Raw genomic sequence first — 24352 nt, forward strand, 5'->3', positions numbered from 1 at the left:
CCATCCCCATGCTGCCAGGGACCCCAAGCCCGTGGCCCCCAGCTTGACGCCCATCTACACCTGGTGACCTGGATCCCTGCGGCGCCTGCCTCCCCTCCCCCGAGAGCCCCTTTGGGACAGACCCTGTGCAGGAGGGGAGGAGCGGTTGGCCCCTCGGCGCGCTGATCCCTGCCCCGCGGGGCTGCGGGTCCCTCGTGCTGAGACTTCTGTGTCCCCCACTCAGAGCTGCCCTGGGCGGCAGATGGGAAGAATGAAGAGCCGGGAGGGTGGGCAGGGGGTGGGCCAGGGCGGTGACGTCGGAGGAGAAGGGCCTCAAAAGCCGTGGCCGCCTGTGACTGAAGCAGGACCAGGGTGGCCAGGACTTGTGGGGACCAAGGGGCGCCACCCTTGGACGGGAGCCGCCTGGGAGGGTGGGTGGGAGGGGCCAGCAGGGGATGCTCCCAGGGCTGTGATCCGAGAGTGACCTTGACTTTCAAGAAAAGGTAAGGGGAGCTGAGCTTCTGGGGAGGGGCCGGCAGGACCCAATGCATAGGGGGGGCAGGGGTCCGGCCCCCCAGGGCCACCGGGTGGAGGACGGCAGATGCTGTGGGGGTCCTGTTCACAGCCATGACCGCTCTGCCGCCGGGAGGATCCTGCCAGGTTTCTGGGGAGGGGAGGGGTCTGGCTTCAGAGCGTGGAGCAGGAGGATCCAGGAACAGGGAGCCCAGGTAACCCGTGCCTCATCCTCAAGCCCCTCCACAGCCCCGAGGACCCCGTGAGGACGACTGCCCTGGATGTGGCTCGGCTGGGGGTGGCCGGGGGCCTGAGGTCCTGCATGTCCCCTTCTGCAACCCCCCAGGACCCAACCCCATTTTCAGGGCTTCCCTCTCCCTCATGGAGAGGCCAGGCCTGGGGCTGGTGTCCTGGGGAAGGGGGGTGATTCTCAGCCAGGACACCCCTTCTGGGGCAGAACAGCCAGGGTCCTGCTCAAACTAGGGTTCCAGTCCCAGCTTCGACGCTGCCCGGGACTGCAGGCCGGCCGCCCCCACCCGGCCTTGGTTTCCTCCCAGCGCCTTGGCCCTGAATTGCCACCCCGGCTGGTCTAACGACAAGCAGTGGCCAGGGCCCCGGGCTGGTCTGTGAAGGTCCCAAGGGCGGGATACAGAAGCTGTGACGGGGCCGGATGCGTCGGGGGTGGCTGGAGGGCTCGCCCCTGACCCGGGAGGCCCCTGCCTAGGCCTGTGGGGTGCTGGCCCCTGAGGACAGGAGGGTGGCTGGCTGGAGGCCTGCGGCGTGGGCTCAGCCTCCACCCAAAGGGTGCAGACGATGGAGCTCTGGCTTCAAGGTCAGCAAGGGGAGGACGGACGGATGGACAATGGCTGAGCGCGTCTCCTCCTGCAGGCCCGGCACCATGAGCGTCTGCGCGCGCCGCCACCTCAGGGTCGGCCTCTGTCTGTGGCTGGGTGTCACCCTGGGACTCGGCCAGGGACAAGGTGAGGCCACGGGTGGAGGGCACCCCACCCCCTGCCTGCCCTCCCGGCCCCCGGGGCCACACTTGCCCAGGGCAGAGACCCCAGGGCGGGACACCTGCACCCCCAGTGCCTGCTGCTCCGGGAACAGGGGCTCAGTGAGCAGAGACTTGAGCAAGGACAGCCGTGCCCACGCCTGGCCCCAGAGGTGGCCTGACCTCTGGCCGCACGGCCGACCTGTTAATCGGCGCTTCTTGGTGTTTTCTGTTGGTTTTTTTAATAAGTTATTAACACACTGTGCATTTAATTCCGCATTCGTGTCTTTTAAATGCATGTTTTAAAAAAATAATTCCACAAATGCGTTTTCAACGTGGATGTTTTAAACAGCAGAATCTAGAGAAAGTGGCTCCTCCGAGGAGAAGCCTCAAGGTGCCCCCTCTGCAGGCCCTGCTCCTAAGCTCACTTAAGGCACCACACCCCAGCTCCCGGTCCCCACGGGTCGCGCTCCATGAAGCCTCCTGGGCGGCTGCGATCCGACCGACTGCTCCCCATCGGGCACTGGGCCTTCCCCTGTGTCCCTTTCGGGGTAATGGCCCCTGCTCTCTCCTGGCACCCCCCCCCCCAAGGCCCTGACCTCAGACCCGGAGAGCAGCTGGGCGCAGGGAGACAGAGGCCCTTCCAGAGGGGCCCTGCTCACAAGCAGCTTTTCACAGCCCCCACCCCCGAGACATTCCTGCCTTTCAGCCCAGGCTCCGGGGAGAGCGGGGCCCATCCGGGGACCCTCCTCAGCTGTGCCACGCTCTGAAGCAGGCATTGTGTCTGCGTGGGCTCCCCCAGCCCAGCCCCCTGCGTCCCCGCCCTCAGTGGAGCAGCCAGAAGAAGCCCGTCTCTGTTCCCATTTTCCAAAAATAGGTGGCCCTCCCCACGGGGCCCCCGGACGCTTCCCCTGGAGCTCGGGCTGTGCCTCGGGGCTCAGGTCCCCACAGCCCCTTCCTCCTCCCAGCACAGCCACGCACCCCATCCTAGGGCACCCCCTCACTCCAGGGCACCCCCAACCCCAGGGCACCCCCATCCTCCAAGGCCCCCGTCCCAGGGCACCCCCACCCTCGTCAGTTGTGTCAACCTAGAGGTGACCTTGGCAGCTGGGGTCTGCAGCTGCACAGCTGTGCGTCCAGCTGTCTGGACTCAAGCAGGGGAATCCGGGCTGGGTGGCAGCTGCTGCGTTGGCTCAGCGCCGGCATCTCCCGTGGGGCAGTTATCGTGGCTCCCGGATGCTGACCTCAGCCCGCTTCACCGGGCGGGGCCTCCAGGATGGCAGCAGCCTCCCCTCAGCGGAGCGGGACCCTCTGGGCGGCCCGGTCCTCCTTCAGCCCCAGGGGGGCCACCTGTCATCAAGTCCCCCCCACCCCAGTGGGACTGGGTCCCCTCTGACCTCCAGGGGCTGCAGCCCCCTCAGACACTGGGGACGGGCCCCACTGCGCCTCTCCAGGCCCCCACAGCTGCTTGGGGGTGGTTTAGGGGTCAGTCCTGACCACCTGCTCTGCTTCCCTAGCGAGCGGCCGCCTGAGGCTGGCGGTGCTGCCTGAGGACCGGCTACAGATGAAGTGGAGGGAGTCAGAGGGGAGCAGCCTCGGCTACCTGGTGCAGGTGAAGCCCATGGCAGGTAGGGGCCTGCGCCACCCCCTCCGTGCGGACCGACGTGACAGCTGTCGGCAAGGCGGCCGCTGTGCCGGCTCCTCTGTGATTCTGCCCTCCCTTCTCTCCATGTGCCCCACGAATCCGGGGAGGTCGTGGTAGGGGAACAGGGGCTTTAGCGTCCCTGCCTCTGGGCCCCCGCGCCTGGCACACGTGGAAAGCATCCATCAATGACTTTGAAGAACAAGGACCCTTCTTAAGCTCAGAGCTTCCGGACTCTGCCAGCGCCCAGTGCACGGCTTCCCGGTCTCAGGCCGCATCGCACAGGAGGCGGCAGAGGTGCCCGTAGGCTCAGTGAACACCTCCAGATAGGACTAGAGCTGCGAGTGCAAAACCTTTTACCGAGCAGGGGTTTGACACCTGCGGACCAGCCCACGATGCGGGCGTGTGATTGCCGAGTGGGCACGCCGCCGGACGCAAACACGGGCGGAGCCCTGTTCCCGGAGCGGAGGCCCCCACCGGCTCTGCCCCCGCGCAGAGCCGCCTTCCTGACTTGACTGTAGTTTTGCAACATTTTCACTGAGCCGGGCTGGTGCACCTTACGATTCACGTCTTTGACCCGCGCTGAGCTCGTGTGCATGCGCGCACCGATCCCGTTGCCTACCCGGGAGCCCGGCCGGTCCCCCCACGCCGTGGAAGCGTCTTTCTCTGGTTTCTCACCGACGTTGCTGTGCACCTGAACCCTGCACCAGCGCGGGCACGGGCCGAGTCACCATGTCTTCCCAGCAGACAGGCCTTTCCGCCCTGAAGGCGCCTCATTACCTCCCGGGGCGCAGGTGGGGGGGCTTCCCAGCATCTCCTTTCTGTGACATCCATCCTGCTCCACCAGGGGGCGCTGCCGCGCAGCACCTTCCTCCACGGGCCGCTCGGCCGTTCTTGGCTCTTCCATTTCATTTGTGTCATTTTTAAAAACTGATTCTATTGCAGTAATCGATTCACCAGGTGTGTTCATTTCTGCTGTACAGCAGAGTAACTCACTTATACGTATATATTCTTTTCCATGATGGATGTAAATACAGCCTTTTCAGGGCCGCACCCATGGCACTCGGACGTTTCCAAGCTAGGGCTCGGATGCGAGCCGTGGCTTTAGACTCCACGTACAAGTGACGTCATCTGGGGTTCGTCTTTCTCCGTCCGACTCGCGGGGTCCTGTCCCCTTTGGCACCGTTTCTTTGCTTTAGCGTAGACTCGCGGAGTTGCCGCTGCGGGCGTGCGGTCCAGCCCCCTGTGCGGGGGTGGGTGGGGCCGGCTCCTCCAGGCTCACCCTTTCCCCCCACCCAGGGGACCCGGAGCAGGAGGTCATGCTGACTACCAAGACCCCCAAGGCCACCGTGGGGGGCCTGAGCCCCTCCAAGGAGTACGCAGTGCAGATCTTCCAGCTCACGGGCTCAGGGAGCGTCCTGCTGGCTCGAAGGGAGTTTGTGAGTAAGTCCCTCTCGGAATGCGTGTGTGTGTGAGTGGGTGCGTGTTTGCGTGCACGTGTTTGCATGTGTGTGTGCACCTGTGCACGTGCGTGCGTGCTTGGGTGTGCACGTGTGTGTGTTTTCTTGTGTGCATTTGTGTGTGTGTGCATTTGCACCTGTGCCGAGGAGGCTGGAGTTGAGCCTGGGCAGCACCTCAGGCTGGGAGCCTTGAACCTGGGTTTGAGTCCCGCAGCCGCCTAGAGCCTTGCCTGTACCTGCGGCGCTGCCTGGGGGCCCGTCCCCCCAAGGGGGGTGGGGGGGGTGCAACCCCCAGGCCTGTGTTCTCTCCCTGGGCAGCAGGGCCCTGACAGCCCTCGCATCTCTCCATAGTCGAGGATTTGAAGAGTAACTCCGTGAGCAGCAGCGGCTGGAGGCCCCTGGGGGCAGCCCTGGAGCCCACCCCCTCGCACTTGGCGGACCCAGACCTTGAGCCCCGAGTGGCCTTGGCCTCAAGCCAAGACCCACCCGCACTTGGTGGGTGGAGGTGGGGTGGGGGCGAGGCCCTGGGAGGAGGGCGTGGTCTTGGGCTTCTCCCGTCTCTTCCTCCAGGAAGCCCTCCGGCTTTATTTAAGCTGGGCTGCCACACTCCTGCCTCACTAATCGCACTGGGGAAGGTTATCCGCTGGGGGCATCCTTGGGGCCCTGGAGCCTGGCCCACTGCCCGAGGGTGGCAGGTGAGAGGTGACACTGCTGTGACCCTCTTCCCCCAGAAGGGCCTGGCAAGGAGCTGCACCCAGCCAGCGGCCCCAGGGGGGCGGCCCCTGCTCAGCCCACCTCAGACCTGAGGGAGCAGAACCACACCCGGGCCTTGGCTGGAGGGAGAAGGAAGCCAGGTAGGACAGCCAGGGTGCCAGCCTCCGTGGGCTCCCCGGGCGTTTCCCAGGAGGCCCGACAGCAGGGCTGTGCCTCCTCCACAGCCTGGGATGGGAGGGGGAGGCTCCTTCCTTAAACAGACACATCCCCCTCGAGTGGAGTCCTGGCGCCTGGCCCCCCTGTTTCACAGCAGACTCTGGGCCTGCCAGGATGCTCTCCCCCACAATGCAGGGCCTTGACCCCTGGCTCCGGGGCTCTGCTGAAGGGACTGTGTGCACAAAACCCAGGGACCCAGATCGAGGGCCGTGGCTTTGCCTCCAAGAAACTCCTGGGTCCCTGGGACAAGCCCCGGCTCCAGACGGTGAGGCCTCAGCCCCGAGAGGGCAGCAAGGGCGGAGCTGCCCGGCGCTGTCCTCGGTGTTGCCGCCGCCCACCCCAGCTGCACCTGCTGGGTAGCCTCTGCCTGCTGTGCCTGGTGTCGGCCGTGAGGAAGGTGGGCACGCCCCATAGCCAGTTGCGTGGTGACCAGCACTGCCAGGCTGATGGAGGGCAGCGGCGCCAGAGCCGCTGGGTGCTCTCTTAACCACCTCTGGGGTCTTGGAGGGGTGGCCACGATGAGCTGAAGTTCACGTGGGCTTTTCTGAGTCTGATGAGACCCTAGCCCCTGCCCCCCTCCCCGTGCTCAGCTGCCCACCTCATGTGACCCCACGGCCCCTCCCCTCCACCAACCCCACGGAAGGAGGTCCTGGGGGCCAGGGCCCGGCCGGGAGCTGCCCAAGGTTCTGTGGGGGCCCCGGACCTCGCTCAGCATCCCACCTCCCTCCCTCCCCTCCCGCCCCAGCCGGCCCCCAGTTCCGCTGCACGCCCCCCACGCCTGTGGACATGGTTTTCCTGGTGGACGGGTCCTGGAGTATCGGCCTCAGTCACTTCCAGCAGGTCAAAGATTTCCTGGCCAGCGTCATTGAGCCCTTTGAAATCGGGCCAGACAGAGTCCAAGTAGGTGGGTGCCAGCCCCGCCCTGCTGCTCCGCCCGGTGCGGGTCTCAACTCCCACCAGACCCCAGCACAGGCGACACTTGGGCCAGTAGGGGAGGAGGAAGGCAGCCTCTGGGACCAGTGCGAAGTTCCCACTCGGCCAGGCAGGGGGTAGGGTGCCCACCTGCACTGGTGGGACAGCTGGCTCCTGGGGCACGTCGTGTAGAAGGTGGGGCTCTGCAACGTGCCCTCGCTGGTGAGCCAGGCAAGGCTGGGTGCCCAGCAAGCCCCACCCGACCTCCCCCCAGGCCTGACTCAGTACAGCGGAGCCCCCCAGACCGAGTGGGACCTGAACGCCTTGGACACCAAGGAGAAGGTGCTGGCAGCCGTGCGCAGCCTCCGCTACCGCGGGGGAAACACGTTCACAGGTCTGCCTGCCCGGCCCCACCCTCGGGTCCACTCGGGTCTTGGTCCTGAAGCCCCCCTCTGTCCTGGGGTCCGCCCCTCACATCCCCCCCAGATTTGGAAACTTCGCCTGTGAACCACGCCCAAATGCTGTGTTCACGCTTTTGCAAAGGGCAAATCCGCCGCGTTTATCTCTGGTGGACGTGGTGTGTCAGGCGGTCCTGCCGAAACTGAGCGGCTCCTCCGATGCGTCGAGGCTCCTGGGGGGGTGGGGTCCTGCCAGGGGCTCAGGGGTGGCCCCGCTGGAAGGGTGTCCCTTGGGTGTCTCCTCAGCAGATCCCTCGCCCCACAGCACAGTCCCCCCCATTCTCGGGCCCAGGGCCTCACCGCTCAGGGCACTGGGGCAGCTGCTCAGCAGCGGGTATGGGATGGTCTCTGGGTGGCTTTGAGAGCCGGAGCCGGGGTGTCCCTGCCCTCGGGGTACTTGGGGCCGCCTGCACTCTGTTCTCCCTGCGCCCAAGGCCTGGCCCTGACCCATGTGCTGGAGCGGAACCTGAAGCCCGAGGCGGGGCTGCGTCCAGAGGCAGCCAAGCTGGTGACCCTGGTGACAGACGGAAAGTCCCAGGATGATGCCCGCACGGCCGGCCAAGCGCTCAAGAGTCTGGGCGTCCATGTCTTTGCTGTGGGTAAGCAGTTCCGGCTCCCCTCCGGGGTCCTCACGGCGGGGTGGGTCCCGTGGCCTCTGAGGCTCAGCCCTGCTGTGAGGACCTGAGCCCCTGGCTGCGTGGCCCCGGGGAGGCTGCCACTTGCCAGCGTTGTTTGTAGACCCCTCTGTGGGCCTCACTCAGCCCCTTAGCTCTGTCCCCTGCGAAGGGACCTCCAGACGTTGGGGGGTCCTGGAAGCAGAGGCCCTCCTTGGTGCCCCACCCCAGCCCCCGGGGGCGCAGGACCTCCAGGAACGCACACTGACCTCCCTCCGGCCCCAAGCCCCACAGAGACCCAGGTGGGCACGGCACAGCCCCCAAGGGGCCTTCGGGGGTCCATCCCCACCTTGGCCCAGCCCCTCTCTCCCTGGGGCCCGGCCAGGCGACGCCATCCCGCAGCCCGCGGGGACTTCGGTCTGGGGCTTGGACCGATGGGGGACTTGGGCAGGGGCTCACTGTGGACAAGGGCGCTGAGGCCCGCCCGGCCCGCGGCAGGCGTGAAGAACGCCGACGAGGCGGAGCTGAGGCTCCTGGCGTCCCAGCCGCTGGACCTCACGGTGCACAGCGTGCAGGACTTCCCCCAGCTCGGCGCGCTGGCCGGCCTGCTCAGCCGCCTCATCTGCCAGAAGGTCCAGGGCAGGAGCCCGCGAGGGGACCCAGGTGAGTGGGTGGGGGTGATGCCCGGGCAGGGTCCGTCCCCCTGGCCGCAGCCTCAGTGGGCCCTGCCCGGCCACTCCGGGCAGAGGGACAGGGGACTCTCTGGACCCACTCCCACCGGCTCTCACCTCTGAACACCCGGGGACACCTGTCCTTCCTGCAGTGGCCGCCAGGGGGAGCAGGCAGAGCCGCTGACGCCAGCTGCCCGCTGAGGCCTTGGCATCCTGCTCCCTCCCAGTTACACCAGCAGCGGCTGCCCCGGCCCTGGACCCCCTTTCCGCCGTCACCAACCTGGTCGTGACCCGGGTGACCTCCTCCAGCATCCACCTCTCCTGGACCCCAGCCCCGCAGACACCCCTCAAGTACCTGATCGTGTGGCAGCCTTCCAAGGGCGGCGTCCCCAGGGAGGTGAGAGGTGACCCTGTGCAGACGGGGCTGCAGGGAGGCGCACCCAGGACACCGCCGTGGAGGAAGAAGAGCAGGGTGGGGGGCACCCACCTGCGGCCTCAGAGCCCCCAGACGGCGCGGGGTGGGAGCAGGATGGGGCCTCCGCCCGCCCGCACCCTGTGCCCCACCCCACCTGCTCCTGCGCAGGTGGTGGTGGAGGGACGCGCCTCGTCCGCGGAGCTGCACAACCTGAGCTCCCGCACGGAGTACCTGGTCTCCGTGGTCCCCGTCTACCAGGCCGGGGTCGGCGAGGGCCTGCAGGGCCTGGCGACCACAGGTGGGTGGGCGGGGGTGGCCCCGGGCTAAGAGTTGTAGGGGTGTCCCGCCTGCAGCCCCCCTCGGAGCCTGACACCAGCGAGGGCCACCTCCCACGCGCTGTGACCGAGGCTGAGTCCTGGGCCTCTCTGACCCTCGGTGTCTTCTGAGCACTGGGGACGCCGTGCGTGTCATCACTCCGGCCACAGCTGGGACCCATGACTCTCACTGCTCACGCTGTCTAGCCCCTCCCCGCCCGGCCTGCAGGCCCCCAGGAGCCGCAGTGAGCAACCCCAGATTTAAGGGGTACGCCCCGCAGTTTTACGGGGTACATCCTACAGCTCACCCGTTGGGATTGTACAGGCCCCAGCTTTCTGTGTTTCACAGCATCGTGTACCCATCACCCCAAAAAAAAACCCCACACCTGAGAGGTCGCCCCAATCCACCCACAGCCCCTCCCACCCCTAATGTGCCTGCTGCCCAGACCCTTGGCCTGCGTGGGACCACACGGCATGAAGTCCGCGCCTGGGAGCCCAGCCCTCCCTCCCTCAGGGCATCCCTGGCGGCGGGGGGGGTCTTGTCTCCCCAGGGCTGTGAGCCCGAAGGCTGGCTCAGGGTTAGGGTTAGGGTTAGAGTTAGGGTCAGACGGACTTACAGTTGTCTGTGGGCCCCCCGCCCAGGTTGGTCTCCCCCTGCCACCGTGTCGCCATCAAACACACCTGGCCTGAGCTTGCCGCCCCTTGTCCCTCTGGTCTGTGGGTCTGTGCTGTGTTTCTAAAGCCCCCCCGCCCCCCCCAGCACCGCTGCCCCCACCTCAGGCACTGACCCTGGCCACAGTGACGCCCAGAAGCCTCCGCCTCACCTGGCAGCCCTCGGCAGGGGCCACCGAGTACCTGGTGCGGTGCTCACCTGCCTCCTCCAAGGGCGAGGAGGGCCGAGAGGTGCGGCGGGAGAGCGAGCTGGGGGGGCACCCAGTGGGGGGAGCTGCAGGGCAGCCGGGGGGGGGGCGCTGGGGGGGTGGGGCAGCCAGGAGGGGGAGCTGGGGGGGCAGCTGGGTTGGGGGAGAGCAGGGCAGGGAAGCGCAGGGGGCAGCCAGTGTGAGTGACCGTCCCTGCAGGTGCGGGTGGGGCGGCCAGAGGTGCTGCTGGACGGCCTGGCCCCGGGCAGGGACTACGACATCTGGGTGCAGAGCGTGCGAGGTGCAGAGAGCAGCGAGGCCCAGGGCATCCGCGCCAAGACCTGTGAGTGCCCCGCCCTTCAGGCTGCTGGCACTCTGGGCCCCCCAAGCCCCCCATGGGGCTCCCGTCCTGGCCATCCCCTGCCCTGGCCATCCCCCCCCGCCCCCACACGCCTGGGGAGGTCCTGAGGCCTTGGTATGCTCTGCAGCCGCCCTGGGACCCCCGAGACACCTGAACTTCTCGGACGTGAGCCATGACTCGGCCCGCGTGTCCTGGGAGGGCAGCCCGAGGCCCATACGTCTGGTCAGGGTCAGCTACGTCTCCAGCAAGGGTGGCCACTCCGGACAGGTGAGAGCAGGCCCTGTCGCAGCCCGAGGCGCGGTGCTGTCCAGGGGTGGGGGTGTCCACACAGGACGCAGCATCCTCAGTGCCCCCTCCAGGCACCCTGCATTCGGGGTCTCCCCAGGCACCCTGGCCAGCACAGGGGAGCAGAGGGCAACCTGACCCCGCCCCGCTGTGTGGGCCCGTCTTGGGGGGCAGACACGAAGCAGAGCATTTTACAGAGACTGTATGTGACAGCATGTGACAGGTGTGCGGGGGCTCCTGGCATCACAACAGGTGAAAATGCCAGCTGGCTGAACTGTTTGAAAGAGTAGGAACTGGGGTACCCTCCTGGCTTGACAGGTTCAGGATCCAGCATTGTCACTGCTGTGGCAAGGGTTTGATTCCTGGCCCAGGAACTTCCACAGCCACAGTCACGTTCAAAAGAAAGAAAGAAAGAAAGAAAGTGGGGGCAGGTGGGCGAGACCCCACCCCAGTGCACGGGATCCGGCATCCCCTCCCCTGACTCCCCAGTCTAGGGCTGGTCATGGGGCCTTCCTGGCCGGCAGATCCTGAGCCCGGCTCTCCCTCTGGGGCCGGCTGCCCCCTCCCCAGCTGCCTGTGTCCCCACCCCTGCAGACAGAGGTTCCCGGGAACGCCACCTCGGCCACTCTGGGCCCCCTGTCCTCCTCCACCACGTACACAGTCCGTGTCACCTGCCTGTACCCCGGGGGCAGCTCCTCCACACTGACCGGCCGCCTGACCACACGTGAGTGTCCCCAGGCCACCTCCTTCTGCTCCCCTGGGCAGTTCGAATCAACACATCTGCTCAGTGTCTGCTCTGTACGGCCCCGAGCCAGGGGAGGACGGTCACCTGGACAGGTGTGATGACAGGGCACAGGCCAGTGCCCAGCCCACAGCCCGTCCTGGGAAAGGGGGACCCTGGCATAGCACGCGGGGACGGGGGGCCCCAGCCTCCGTCTCTCTCTTCCAGGGAAAGTCCCCAGCCCGAGCCAGCTGTCAGTGACAGAGCTGCCCGGGGACGAGGTCCGGCTGGCGTGGGCGGCCGCAGCGGCGTCGGGGGTGCTTCTCTACCAGATCACGTGGACACCCCTGGGAGACGGGAAGGCCCATGAGGTGTGGGGGGAGGAGACGCCCCCGCCCGGGCCCTGGCTCAGACCCCCTGCTGCACCCTGTCAGCACACCGCTCCCCAGGGCGGACACGGGTCCCCGCTCTCGGCAGGTCTCTGTCCCAGGGAACTTGGGCGCGGCCGTGCTGCGCGGCCTGGGGAGGCTCTCGGAGTACGACATCACCGTGCTGGCCTACTACAGGGACGGGGCCCGCAGCGACCCCGTGTCCCTCCGCTACACCCCCCGTAGGTGACCCTGCTCTGCCCCGGGTCCCCAGCTCCGTGGGCCCAGGACCCCAGACTCCCAAGACGGCCCGTGGGCAGCTCCCCGTGTCTCGGACCCCGCACCTGACGGCTCGGGTCCATGGGAGGCCCCCCAGCACCGAGCCCTCCAGCCAGGCATCCCCGGGGTGGCCGAGGGTCCCAGTCATCTGGGGTGACATAGGTCCAAAGACAGTCCTGGAACTCGCCTGGTGGCCATCCGTGCCGAGGCCACTGGGCAGTGTGGCCTGGGGTGCGTGGTGAGGGCTGTGGAGTGGTGGGGGTGGTGCCATCTGAGGCCCCCACCCCCGTGCTCTCCCCACAGTCAGCCAGAGCCCGCCATCCAACCTGGCCTTGGCCTCTGAGTCACCCACCAGCCTGCGGGTCAGCTGGACGCCCCCGAGCGGCCCTGTCCTCCACTACCGGCTCACCTACGCGCTGGCCTCAGGCTTGGGGCCCGAGAAATCGGTGGGTCTCAGGAGCCAGGAAGCTGTCGCCCTTTGCCTACCCCTGGGCCCACCCTGTCTGTCGAGGGGCCCACTCTTCCGTGGGCCGGACACACGGAGAGGGAGCTGAGAGGCCCAAGTGAGCAAAGATGCTCAGGGGACCCCCCCCCGCCCCCAGATCTCCGTTCCAGGACCCAGGAGCCACGTGACGCTGCCTGACCTGCTGGCAGCCACCAAGTACAGGGTCCTGGTCTCAGCCGTCTACAGAGCAGGGGAGAGCATGGCCGTGTCTGCCACGGGCCGGACGGGTGAGTGGGCACCACGCTCCCAGCCCCCGGTGGATCCCCAGGAGCAGAGCTGGCGGGGATGCTCAGCAGGACCCCGTGTGCAGCCCCGTGCTGCAGAGCTTAGCGGAAGGGAATGGGGTTTCAGGTGAGACCTTCCCCACTGAAACACCAACCGCTGGCCTGAGGGGTAAGGCCACAGCTGTCCAGCTGCATGCGTGCCGGCGGCCGTGGAGGGGACCGCGGCTGCAACCTGGCCTGCAGAGGCCCAAGGGGGGCCGGGAGCATGGGGCAGCCTGCAGAGTGGGGACGTGGGGGCAGATCCCAGCTGGGTGGCCATAGCAGAGCCCAGAGCCCACACCAGGCAGCCCGCTCTCCGGGCAGCCGTCGGCCCTGGGCCAGGGCACAGCCAAGAGGAGCCTTTGCTTCCGTTTTGTTGTTCCCGCTGGCTTCCCTGGATAATCAGACTCCCGGTGCTTCCCCAGAGGCCAGTCAGCCTTCCTGGCCCAGCTTCCCTCTGTGTCCCCTCCCCGGGGTGCCCTGCTTTGGGCCTGAATGCCTCTGGGGACGGGGACCTCACTACCTGAGGCTCAGCACCTTCCCACGGTGGTGGGGAGCACTTCCCGCCCCAAGGGCCCCAGCTCCTGCGGCACTCACCTGGAACACTTCCGAGCGCCACGTGGTGCCCGCGGGGGAGCAAGCCTGCGGAGCCCAGCCCCAGGACGGCGGTGCCCCCGGTGGGCACGTCCACACGTGGGGCATCCCCTGGCCCGGCCGCCTGGAACACATACCTCTCGGGGTGCAGCCCCAGTGGGAGCCCCTCGGCCGGGTGCTGCCTTCCCGGGGGTGGAACCTGGAGCTGCAGGACACCATCTCTGTCCCTCGCCGTCCCTGAGGGCACGCGGTCCAGCCACGAGGGGCCCTCCTCCCTGACCCTGACTCGTCCCACTCCCAGCAGCCTGCCCGGCCCTCCGCCCCAACAGCTCCCTCCCAGGTAGGTCCTGCCCTTGGGTGGTGGGAGCTCCCTCCCGGCCCCACCCACTCCTCCGGGTCCGCGTTCGGGAGGGTGGCCTGGCATCTGGGTCCTGGGCACATCGGAGGACCTTCAGGCAGGCAGGGCGGGACCCTGGGGGTTCGCTGGTGCCTTTATTCCTGCTTCAGGGTGGAGGTTACTGAGGCCTGTCCAAGGCCACCTGTCCGAGGCTACGCCTGGGACGGTGGCAGGGCAGAGCCATGCTGGGGGCCCTGGGTCCCGTGTGGCCCCCATGAGCCTCCGCTGATCAGGAGCTGGGCGGGCGAGGAGCCAAGCCTGGGGCCACTCCGCATCTTTGCTGCTCGTGGATCTGAGACGGTCCCCAGAGGGGGCGCTGACTGGCGGGCACAGGCGTGGTCGGGGAGACCCGCCCGGTGGGGGTGGGGGGTGCGGCGGCCTGTCCGGAGGGCGGAGTCCCCCGCGGGATCTCCGGCTGCTGGGCGGGGCCCCCTTGCGGTGGGCCGTGGGGTCAGGAGGCTGAGCCCGGCCCCCGGCCGGCCGGCCATCGGCTGGGAGCTCTGGCCTCGGCTTGCCCTGCCTGCTCCTCCGACCCCAGACCGGGGCCTCCTGCCCTCCGCCCCTGCCCCCCTCCCCTCTGAGGCTCGCTGCCTGGCCCCCGCCGCAGGCTTTGACCTGATGGCGGCCTTCGGCCTGGTGGAGAAGGAGTACTCCGCCCTCCGCGGCGTGTCCATGGAGCCCTCGGCCTTCGGCCCCGCCAAGACCTTCACGCTCTTCAAGGAGGCTCAGCTGACGCGCCGGGCCAGGTGCGGGCAGGGGGGTGTGACCCGAGCGGGGCAGGTGCAGAGCAGGAGGCGCCCGCCCCGTCCCGCAGAGCCTCCCGGAGGTGGGGGGCCCCGGGCTCAGGGCTCTGCCCCCCACAGCCGAGCAGGCAGCCAGCCCCGGGCACGCAGGCTCCAGGAAGTGATGCAGGTTCCTCTAGGGGGTGGGCGGAAGGTCCTTGTCCCCAGAGGAGGGTCCTTGTTCCCTGCGGCCCAGGGGCTGACCGCACCTGCAGACTCCCAGGCAGGCACCGCCAAATTTGTCTCGGCTGAAAACGCCTGCCTCCTGTGTGCCTGAGTTTGATTCGGCAAGCCTGCGACTATCCGGGGTGCGTAAGAAACCCCAGTTTGTGACTGACCACGAGCAAGGCTCGTGGGGACCCTGAGGCCGGCCAACTACCCGGCTTCGTGGTGGGAGACGCCCTGGGTCGCCAAGTAGAATTTCCACCTGCAGAGCCGTTGTTCTCGAGTTAAAATATTTTAAATCGCGAGGGTAAATCACAGGCTTTATAGCAGCACTTTGGAAAATACACAGTGTGTCGTTCTGCAAACCCGCCCCACGCGACCAGGATCCAGGGCAGTTTACACAGCCTGCTTTCTCTCTGACGCAGGCGGGTGGGGCGGCCGCGGGCAGGTGGCCTCGTGCGGCCTGTCCCTGATCTTGGCTGCGAAGATTCCCCACGACCTGCTCCCAGTTGTGTGTCCGTGGAGGCTGGTTGGCAAATTTCACTTTTCGTGTAGGGGCTGAAGCCTGCCTCTTCCCCCGCAGCCCCTCCCGACCCAGGCCTTGATCGGTGGTTCTTTACCCGGGCGGGTGGCCCTGGGTACCCGGAGCCCTGAGTTTAAGCTTCCCTGGCCTCTGCCCATCGGGGCCTGGCTCCACCCTCGCAGTCAATCTGCTGTGCGGCAGCCGCCGATGCTGAAGGCTGCGGTGCCTCCTGCAAGTGGGGTTCTCCCAGGGCCTCACAGGGCAAGTGGGTGCCTCCTGTTTGTCCTTAGGGAGCTCGCACCCCAGGAGGTGGGGGCAGATCGTCCTGCAGGCGCGGTCACCCAGCACAGGCGCAGTCAGCCAGCACGGGAGGGGTGACCCCACACGGGAGAAGCCCTCCCCCATGACAGCTGTTACGAATGGGCCTCCGGGCTAACAAGAGTGACGGGTCCCTCCTGGGTCAGGAAGGCTCCCCCAGGAGGTGGCAGAGAGCAGGACCCGGAGAGAAGGGGGTGGGCAGGGCTTGCAGGGAAAGAGCAGCCCGTGCCAAGGCCCTGGGGTCGGTTTGCTTACGGAATTGGGGCACTGGAGCTAGGCTGGGCTTGCAGGCCCTTGGTCACCCCAGGAGAGCACACAGGGAGGCGGCTGGGCATTAGAGCATTTAACTGGGTGGCTCGGGACCCTGGTCCCTGCCTTCCCCACCCCCAGTGCCTTCTGTCTGAGCAAGTCCCAAAGGCAGAGCTGCCTCTGGGCTTGTGGCTTCCTGGTCGCCAGGAGACAGGCCCAGAGTCACCTTTGTGGGGACCCCGGCATCCTGCCCACCCAACAGAGACCCTGCAGGGACCAGCACGGGTGCTGCGGTGGTGGAATGGCCGCGGGCTCTTGCGGCCCCAGGGGTCCGGGGCTGCTTGAAACCCCAGCCCGGGGAGAGGGTCTGCCCCTCTCACCCCGTGTTGCTCACAGGGACCCCGAGGCAGGAGGCCCAGCCTGGCCCGAGGACCCCGCTTTGCAGTCCCGAGGGTCCGGCCCCCTCTCGGGCTCGTGGCCACCCCCTCCTGTGCCCCCACAGTGACATCCACTTGGCCGCCCTCCCGCCGGAGCACACCATCGCCTTCCTCCTGCGCCTGCTCCCCGAGACGCCCCGCGAGGCCTTCGCTCTGTGGCAGGTGGCAGCCCAGGACTTCCAGCCCGTCCTGGGGGTCCTGCTGGACGGTCAGTTGTGGGGGGAGCGGTGGGCCCCGGTCTCCCCTTGAAGGCAGGGATGCTTGGCAAACTCTGACGTTTGGGGTGCCTGGGGCTTTGCACACCTGTCGTGGCCAGCCCCCCCAGAACCCCCCCAGCCTCTGCTCTGCCCTGGGAGGGCCTCCCGTCTTCCACACCAGAGGGTCTCACAGGCTCCTTGCCCGGCCCCCAGCTGGCAGAAAGTCGCTGACCTACTTCAACCGGGACCCCAGGGCCACCTTGCAAGAGGTCACCTTCGAGCTGCCCGAAGTGAGAAGGATATTCTTCGGGAGCTTCCACAAGGTCCCAGAAGTTCCCAGAACGCCCGCAGTGCATGTGCCCCCCAAGTTCTGGGTGGACCCACCCCGGGCCTCTGCCCGTCACCATGCCCCCGCCCCCGCCGACTGCTAGAACGTTCCGTGAGGGTCACGTTGCCCCCGCAGTCCCTCTGCCCGGACGCCCTTGCCGTGACTGTGGTGGAAGAGCTCGCAGCCTCCTTCCCGGCCCCGCATGTCCCGGGAGGGCCTGCGGCAGGTCTCACCTGGCCCATCCTGCAGGGAAGCCAAGGCCACCCTCCTGACCCCAGCCCCAGGGGACGGTCATCTCGCCACCCCCGCTCTGGCCCTGGCCTTGGGGCCGAGGAGGGGGAAGCGTGTCCTGACTCCCATGGTGCCTCCCAGGTGCACGTGGCCGTGGGCCACTCCAAGGTCAGGCTCTACGTGGACTGCCGGAAGGTGGCCGAGAGGCCCGCCGGGGAGGCTGGCGACCTGCCCGCCGAGGGCTTTGTCACGCTGGGGAGGCTGGCTAAGGCCCGGGGCCCCCGGAGCAGCTCAGCCTCGGTGAGCACAGACCTCGTCCTGCGGAGCCAAACCAACCCGGGGAGGCGGAGCCCCTTCCAGCCACTGCCCCAGCTGCCCTGGCAACCCTGCTCCTCCCTCTCCGTAGTTCCAGCTCCAGATGCTACAGATTGTCTGCAGTGACTCCTGGGCAGAGGAGGATGGGTGCTGCGAGCTGCCGGCATCGGTAGGTGGCAAGAAAGCAGAAGAGTCTGGGAGTAGATGGGCCATTCAGGTCATCACAGCTCAGAGAAATCAGGGCAGGCTTCCTGGAGGAGGTGGTCCCAGGACCCAGAGCTGGAGCTCAAGGCAGCTGGATGGCTGTGCTGGAGGCCCTGGGGCAAGCAGGCTGGAGCAGGCCCGGGAGCCCCCAGCGCCGGGGGCTGGCTGCTGTCACACACTCTGGGCCACTGCCCTTTCCTACGGGAGCAGGTGCGGGCCAGGGTCCTCGCCCACTGCCCTATGCGCCCAGGCTGGGCTCCGCCATGTGGGGACCTGTGAGGAAGTGAGAGGGGCTCCTGTCCAGGGCTTGTGCAGGCAGCACGGGCGTGGAACCCAGGACCTGGTCCTACCCCTCACCCCCGGCCCCCTGAGGTGGGTTTAGGGTTCCCTGGGCCCCGTGTCACGGACACCCCGAGCGCTGGGGTCAGACGGGGCTGAGGAGCGAGCTCCCTTGACGCCAGCGTTTCCTTTCTCCCAGAAGGAGGGAGGCGCCTGCCCTGCCTTCCCACCCGCCTGTGCCTGTTCCTTGCAGACCCCCGGGCCCCCGGGCCCCCAGGGGCCTCCGGTGAGTCCAGCAGCTCCTCCCCGGGGTGACCAGGGACTCCTGGCAACGGCTCGCTGCCAGTGGTGGCGAGGGCGGCCCCTCCCCACACCCAGCAGCCGTGCCAGGCCTGCAGACCGAGCAAAGACCTCACGAGCCCCGCTCCCTCGTCCGCCCCCGGCGCGCGATGCCCCTCCTGGCCAGCCCTTCCCTCCTGCTGGGTCCCCTCCCCAGCCGTCCCCTCCAGTGTCGAAACCCATGTTTCCCCTGGGGTGGGGGCCCTGGACGGGCGGGCTGGAGGCGGCCGGGCCATGGTCACGGCCACAGTCAGCTTCCGTCCTGGGCGCTCTGGGCCATGGGGCAGCCTGGGGGCCCTTCCCCAGGCCCCCGGGGAGGCGGCTGCGGGCCAGGGTCCCCCTGCGGTGCAGATCCAGACCCTCCAGCGGCCTGAGGCTCCAGGACCCACTGCGGTTGGTGGGTCACAGGCCTCAGCAGGACGGGAACACAGACCTGCCTGAGCCAAGTGTCCGGTAACCAGGGCTGCGGGGGTGGTTGCAGGACATGCTCCCCCTGAAGCCCCTTCCTCTTCCCGCCTAAAGACGGGCACTGGAGTCCAGGGCGTTGCTGGGGGGCCGTGAACACCCCAGCCTGGGCGGGAGCCGTGCCCAGCCCTGCTTGTTCCCTTTGCAGGGTCCTCCTGGGAGGAACGGAGCCCCAGGAGAGCAGGGCTTCCCAGGGCCCAGGGTAAGTCGGGGGGTCCTGGGGAGCTGGATGCGGGCTGAGCCCCACGCAGCCCAACCCAGTGGGGTGCGACGCCCTCCCCCCGGGGCCTCAGCCCACGGAGCGCGCGGCGGGCGGGCCACCGGATGCGCGTTTTCTGCCTTCCCGTGACCCCGCTCACAGCGCCTCCGAGCCCTTCCCACGTTGCCGGTATCTTCTTGTTGGACGTGGGTCCGCCGACCCTGCTCCGCTGGCTGATTTCCCCTCTTCACTCTTCGCGGCTCTGGGTTTTACGGAAACATCGGTGCCCTGAGTTGTGGCTCGTTCACCAAGTGGTTGCCTTTTGACTTGGTTTATGACGTGTGTCTCTGTGCAGATTTTAAAATCGCCCTTGCCTGGGAGTCCCCTGTGCACAGCAGGTTGGGGGGCCAGCTTGTCCCTGCAGCAGCTCGGGTCCCTGCTGTGGCGCAGGTTGCACCCCGGCCCCGGGAACTTCCACGCCCGTCTAGGCAGCCTCACCGTCTGTCTTCAGCTCTTGACATTCGTATCATATTGAAGGGCCCTCCGTCTGAGGAGAGCATCTGCCCGTGGTTCCCAGGAGGCCCTTCAAACACGGAGATGTCAGTCCATCTGAAGTTACTGTTTAAGCTGTGGGGGACGCCCCCCCTTCCCCCCCAGACTCCTGCCCCGACGTGTAAGCCCATTTATCCAGTAGCTCGTTTCCCTCCCTCACGCCAAATGCCTCTGTCACGTCACAAGCTTTCCAGACTCCAGAGTCCAAACAGGGACGTCAGACGCTGCCTGGGCACCTGCCGTCCAGGTGGAAGCTGGACCCACCCCGTGTGCAGCTCCGCCCTCAGCCTCCCTAAGCCCTCGCCTCTGTGTATGATTTTGGCCCCTAGTTCCTCCTCAGTTACCTTCTTTGCCATGGGTTTTTATTTTCAGATGTTGGCTTTCTTGGAATTTCCCGGTTTAAGTCTGCATCACCTCCGAAATACCACTTCAGGGTCTCCGTTCCGATTTTTTACTGCTCTTTGCTCTTCTGGTGTCGGTGCCACTCCAGAGCCTGTCAGAGACCCGTGGCGACAGCTGGTGTGCTCAGCTAGACGCCCTGGGAAGGCTTCTGGTGTTTGACACAGAGGGCGCTGCCGGCCCGGGGCTGGGACCGATCAACTTTGCCACGTGGTGGTCAAACCCTAACCTCGTGTCATTAGAAAAAAATCAAGAACAGATGTTAAGTAAGATGTGGTGCTTCCTGGGGAGTTCCCGGCGGGGCGCAGAGCAAACGAACCCGACTGGGAACCATGAGGACGCGGGTTCAATCCCTGGCCCCCCCGCTCAGTGGGTGAAGGATCCGGTGTGGCTGTGGCTGGGGTGGAGGCCGGCGGCTGTAGCTCCGATTCGACCCCTAGCCTGGGACCCTCCATATGCCGTGGGTGTGGCCCTAAAAAAGAAATGCGGTGCTTCCTCAGCTGCTGTGGACACAAGGAGATAATTTCTCCGAGTTTGGTGTGCGTGATCTTGTCTCTCGCAAATCCCGGCCTCTTCCCGCCACAGTTAAGAGCCAGCGCGGTCCCTGAGCCCGTCGCCGCCCACTTGACCTGCTCCAGGCGTCCGTCCGTGTGCTCGTGTTTTCTTTAGGATTTTCGCGACGAAGTTCGCAAATGGGGAAGCCTGTGGTTTTCTGTGTTGAATTTGGTGCGTTGATAGGCTTCCTTCTCAGCGATTATTGGAGAGCAGTCTTTCTTTCTTTCTGTTTTTTTTTAACTGCAAGTCAAGCGGTTTGAGCCGCGCTGGTGTCCCGGTCGCCTCGAGGTTTGGCAGACTGTTCCCGAGTCTGGGATCGGGGCTCTGTGCTGGCCCGTGGAGAGTCAGCCCAGGGTCAGACCCGGTGCCCCGCCTGGGTCTGGAGGCCTCGGGCGCCGGGGCTGCGGGAGGGGCCCCGTGTTTCTCAGCCCCGCCCACCCCTGTGCTTCTAGGGGGAGCCCGGGCCACCTGGACAGATGGGACCCGAGGGTCCTGGAGGTCAGCAGGGGTCACCAGGCACCCAGGGCCGAGCCATCCAGGGACCTGTGGTAGGTGTTGCCTACCCCTGCCCTGCACCCCCCGTCCCAACGCCCTTCCCCGTTGCTCTTGCTCCTCAGTCCGTCTCCCCTCCAGGGTCCACCAGGGGTCAAAGGAGAGAAGGGGGACCATGGACTCCCCGGCTTGCAGGTAGAGGGCCGGCCGCACCTGGGGCGGGGATACGGCCTCCTCTGGGTCGGACCTGGGCCTCAGCCTGGCCGGCTGCCTCTGTTCTATTCCAGGGTCACCCCGGCCTCCAGGGCACCCCCGGGAAGGCGGGCATCCAGGGACCAAAGGTGGGAGAGGAGCCCGCCCAAGAGGGTCTCCAGACAGAGGCTGGGGGCTTCCTTCTCTGCCCCGCACGGGAGCCCCACCCCATCCTGCCCGGGCCCAGTCCAGCCAAGGCGGAGGGAGCGCCAGTACACGGCCCGGGGCAGGTGTGGCCACTGCCTGGGGCGGGGGGCACAAGCGTCTCCCCCCTCCCAGGTGTGGGTTTGGGGTCATCGTGGGAGGGGCGGGCGGGGTAGCTGCCCAGGCCCAGCCCCCCTTCCTTTGCCCTCAGGGAATGAGAGGCCTGGAGGGGACTGCTGGCCTGCCTGGACCCCCTGGCCCTCGGGTAGGCACCACCTCCTCCAGGAGGCCCACCCCGCCCACCCTGCCCACACCCTCCAGGGTCCCTCCCTCCGGGGTCTCCAGGGCTCAGGAACACGGCAGCAGCCCCCCCGACCCAGCCCCACAGGGGGCGCGTTGGTAGAAACGCCGTGTTTGTGCACCCCAACAGCACACGCAGGAGGGGCCTGCGAAGGGTGGATGGTGCATCTGGATTTGGGACGTGGCCTGGGCCCCCTCGTCAGCCTCCAGGTGCCCCCACTGGAGGGCCAGGGCCACCGCCCCTCCCTGCTCGGAGTGGGAGTCCCCGACCAGCAGCCCAGACCCCGCCAGGGTCTCCTGGGGGTCAGCCTTGCTGGAGCCAGGGAGGCGGAGCTGCCCCTCCTGCCAGAGGCCTCCCCTGGGGGCCTGAGCCGTGGTTACCCCGACAATGGGACCAGAGTTGGGGAGGTTTTAGCTCCGAATCAGCGCCAGTGGGCGGGGGTGGGGGGTACTGCCCTGGGCCCAGGTGAGGACGCAGAGCCCGCGGGAAGCTGGGGACACGCTACAGGGGCTGGTCCGGGGCAAGGGGATCCAGACTGAGGGAGCTGGGGCTGAGGGAGGGGGCGAGACCCACGGGGGCTGCAGCCAAGTCTCACCTTTGCAGGGCTTCCCGGGCACGGCGGGGGCCAGGGGCAGCGGCGGGGAGCGAGGACTCCCAGGGGCCGTGGGGCCCACGGTAAGTCCCTTCCCCACACAGCCTGACAGCCGGACAGCGAGGGCTGGTCCCCGCTGACCACCCAGGGGCCTCCTGTGGCCACCACGAAGCTCAGGCAGAGAGCCTGAGACAGAGCAGGTGGGGGCGGAGGTGGGGCTTGGCCTCCAGGACCTGGGGGCAGACCTGGGCCTATAGGCCGAGTGGGGCTGCAGCCCATGGCGGGGGATGGGGGGGGGCAGTGAAGCCTGAGCCGGCCTGGCTGGTCCCTCTGCAGTGGGCAGGGCCAGTCCTCTGCCCCCTGGGACTCCTGGGATTTGTTCCTGCGTGAGGCCTGCACCCAGTGGGCGGGGCCCATGGGCGGGATCCAGGGGGCGAGGCCCGAGGCCGTGGGGTCCAGGCATTTCTTTTCCTCCCACTCAGGGGCTGCCAGGGCCCAAAGGGGAGCGAGGAGAGAAGGTGAGCATGGGGAGTCTGGGGTCCCAGCCCTTCCTGGGGGAGCACGGGGAGGCACTGACCCCCACGCTGGCCTAGCGGTCGGCCATGAGGCCCGCCTTTCTCTTGCAGGGTGAGCCACCGTCCCTGGCCACCATCTACCAGCTCGTGGGCCAGGCCTGTGAATCTGCCATCCAGGGTGAGTGGCCTGGCCTCCTGGTGAGGCCCCCAGAGCCTCCTCTGCCCCCACCCACCCATCTCCATTCCGGCCTGGGGGCCGGCAGGAGAGAAGCCCAGGCGCCCGGTCATTAGTGGACCCAGCCTCGTGGGGCCACGGAGCAAGGGAAGGGCCCGGAGGGTCCCCTCCCCCCACCCCTGCTGACCGCCCGCCCCTCCCTCCTCCACCAGCGCACGTGCTGAAGCTCCACTCCTGCTCCCACGAGGGCACCAGGCCGCCCATGCCCATCCTGGAGGCGCCCAGGGCCCTCGGCATGCGCAGCGAGGCCCGGCTCCCTGGAGGAGGGGGGCACGGTGGCCCCCGCCCCGAGGACAGAGGTACCGACCCCCTGGGGAGGGGTCTGGGGGACTGCGGCTCTTCCCCACGCCTGGGGCTGGTCACTGTGTGGGGCCCAGAACACCTGCTCCAGGCCTCTGGGTGGGGAGAGGGACGCCCTGAGCCCACTCGAAACTGGCTGCCTGGCTTCCTGGAGACCCCAGAACAGCCCCTTCTCCCATCTCCCAGGAAGCCTGAGCTTAGGTGCCCCCCCCGCCCCCGCGCGCCCTGTTCTGGGCTGGAGCTCAGCGGGAGGCTTGGTCCTGTGACCTTGTCCTGAGACAAGTCCATCTGACTGGGGCTGCAGCGCCGTTCCCGGCTCAGAGGCTGAGAGGTGGAGAGGCTGATGAGGGGAGATGAGCTGTGGCCTGGACAGGGTGCGGGAGGGGGAGGGTGTGGATGGGGGGGAGCCTGGTCCCAGGCAGTGTGCGGGTGGGAGAGAGGGCGCCTCCCCCCACTGCCTTTGCTGTAACACCCCCTGTCTGTACCCGCCCTTCCAGACAAGGCTAACGTGTGCTCTCATGACGCCCACTGTGGCCACCTCCCCCTCCCCCATCTCATGCTTAACCTCGGCCTCGGGGACAAAGATTAGTAATGGCTGGACCTGCTGCCCCAGGCCCGGGGGGGTTCAGGACCCACCTTCCTGGCTCAGAACAGGGCCCCCAGGAAAGAAAACGATTGCTACCCACACTCTCCTTCCCCTGGGAGGGACAGGGGGCCCTGCCCGTGGGAGGGGTGGGTGGCAGGGAGCCCAGGAGGAAGGCAGGTGGGTGGGGGAGCCCAGAGCCGGCCCGGTGGGCGCCAGGGAGGCCCAGGTCGGGGTCAGCTGGGCAGGGAGGCTGGAGCAGGTGTGCATGGGGGCGGCCCCTTGGCCCAGGCGGCCTGGGGGTGGGGGCAGGGGGCACGAGGGGCAGCACCCTGGGAGCAGCTCATGCAGTTGGCTCACAGTCCAGCGGCCCACGAGGCTGGGCAGGCTGGACAGCGTGTCCTGACAGGTGTCAGCTGTCCACCCACCCTCGGACCTGCCCACGCTTTCCTCCTGCCAGGACGGTCCCCCTGCTGCCCCGAGTGAGCCAGACCTTCCCCCCAGATCCCGGACACGGGGTGCAGCTGGAGCAGCCTGGACGTGGAGGGACAGGGGATGGAGGCCGAGCCTTGAAACCTCTTCTCTGCCCGTTTCCTGTGCAGATAAACAAGCACTTGTCAAGGAAGTGGCTGCTTGTTACTAGGGCCCCACGGTCCTGGCCAGTGCGGCCCAGATCCGCACCCTTGTCCCTCGGGGGGTGGCCACCCCCCGGCTTTGGCTCAAGGACCCTCCACCACGGTCTCTCTGTAAGCCTGAGACTCATCCCCCTTCCCACAAGGCCCCCGCAGTCCCCAGGCCCTGTTGCCACCCAGCCCGGCCCCTCCAGGCCTCCGTCCCCGCTCAAGGGGGCTCAGCCTCCAGTGCACCTT

The 24352-nt window shown here is 67.5% G+C and overlaps 1 protein-coding gene across 11 annotated transcripts; it reads left to right on the top strand.

The window, feature by feature from the left end:
* Positions 1 to 377: 377 nt before the first annotated feature.
* On the top strand, positions 378 to 24108 carry COL20A1 (collagen type XX alpha 1 chain). 11 transcript variants are annotated; one of them, XR_014832674.1, is made up of 37 exons: positions 378 to 482; positions 1381 to 1472; positions 3001 to 3111; positions 4425 to 4568; positions 4937 to 5080; positions 5317 to 5439; positions 6261 to 6419; positions 6702 to 6821; positions 7320 to 7484; positions 7998 to 8162; positions 8398 to 8567; positions 8754 to 8883; positions 9660 to 9802; positions 9979 to 10102; positions 10248 to 10387; positions 11000 to 11129; positions 11355 to 11497; positions 11604 to 11736; positions 12077 to 12219; positions 12376 to 12505; positions 13437 to 13475; positions 14140 to 14278; positions 16072 to 16214; positions 16417 to 16526; positions 16904 to 17062; positions 17169 to 17246; positions 17760 to 18352; positions 18513 to 18566; positions 20522 to 20617; positions 20703 to 20756; positions 20849 to 20902; positions 21169 to 21222; positions 21862 to 21933; positions 22333 to 22368; positions 22477 to 22543; positions 22753 to 22899; positions 23944 to 24108. XR_014832674.1 is itself a non-coding variant. In XM_021077584.2 (37 exons), exons 2-37 carry the CDS (start codon positions 1391 to 1393, stop codon positions 23967 to 23969), a joined length of 4014 nt encoding a protein of 1337 aa, XP_020933243.2. In that variant the 5' UTR covers positions 378 to 482; positions 1381 to 1390; the 3' UTR covers positions 23970 to 24108. The 11 variants fall into 11 exon arrangements, 4 of the variants coding, with proteins under 4 accessions (XP_020933243.2, XP_084860364.1, XP_020933244.2 ...); XR_014832676.1 differs by having other exon boundaries at positions 17763 to 18352; XR_014832677.1 differs by having other exon boundaries at positions 16417 to 16493.
* The last annotated feature ends 244 nt before the right edge of the window (positions 24109 to 24352 follow it).

Source organism: Sus scrofa, chromosome 17 (genome assembly GCF_054392235.1).
Source record: "Sus scrofa isolate SSC_HxYL_T2T_F1_AM1 chromosome 17, Sscrofa_HxYL_maternal_Yorkshire_Landrace_v2.0, whole genome shotgun sequence".
NCBI lineage: Eukaryota > Metazoa > Chordata > Mammalia > Artiodactyla > Suidae > Sus > Sus scrofa.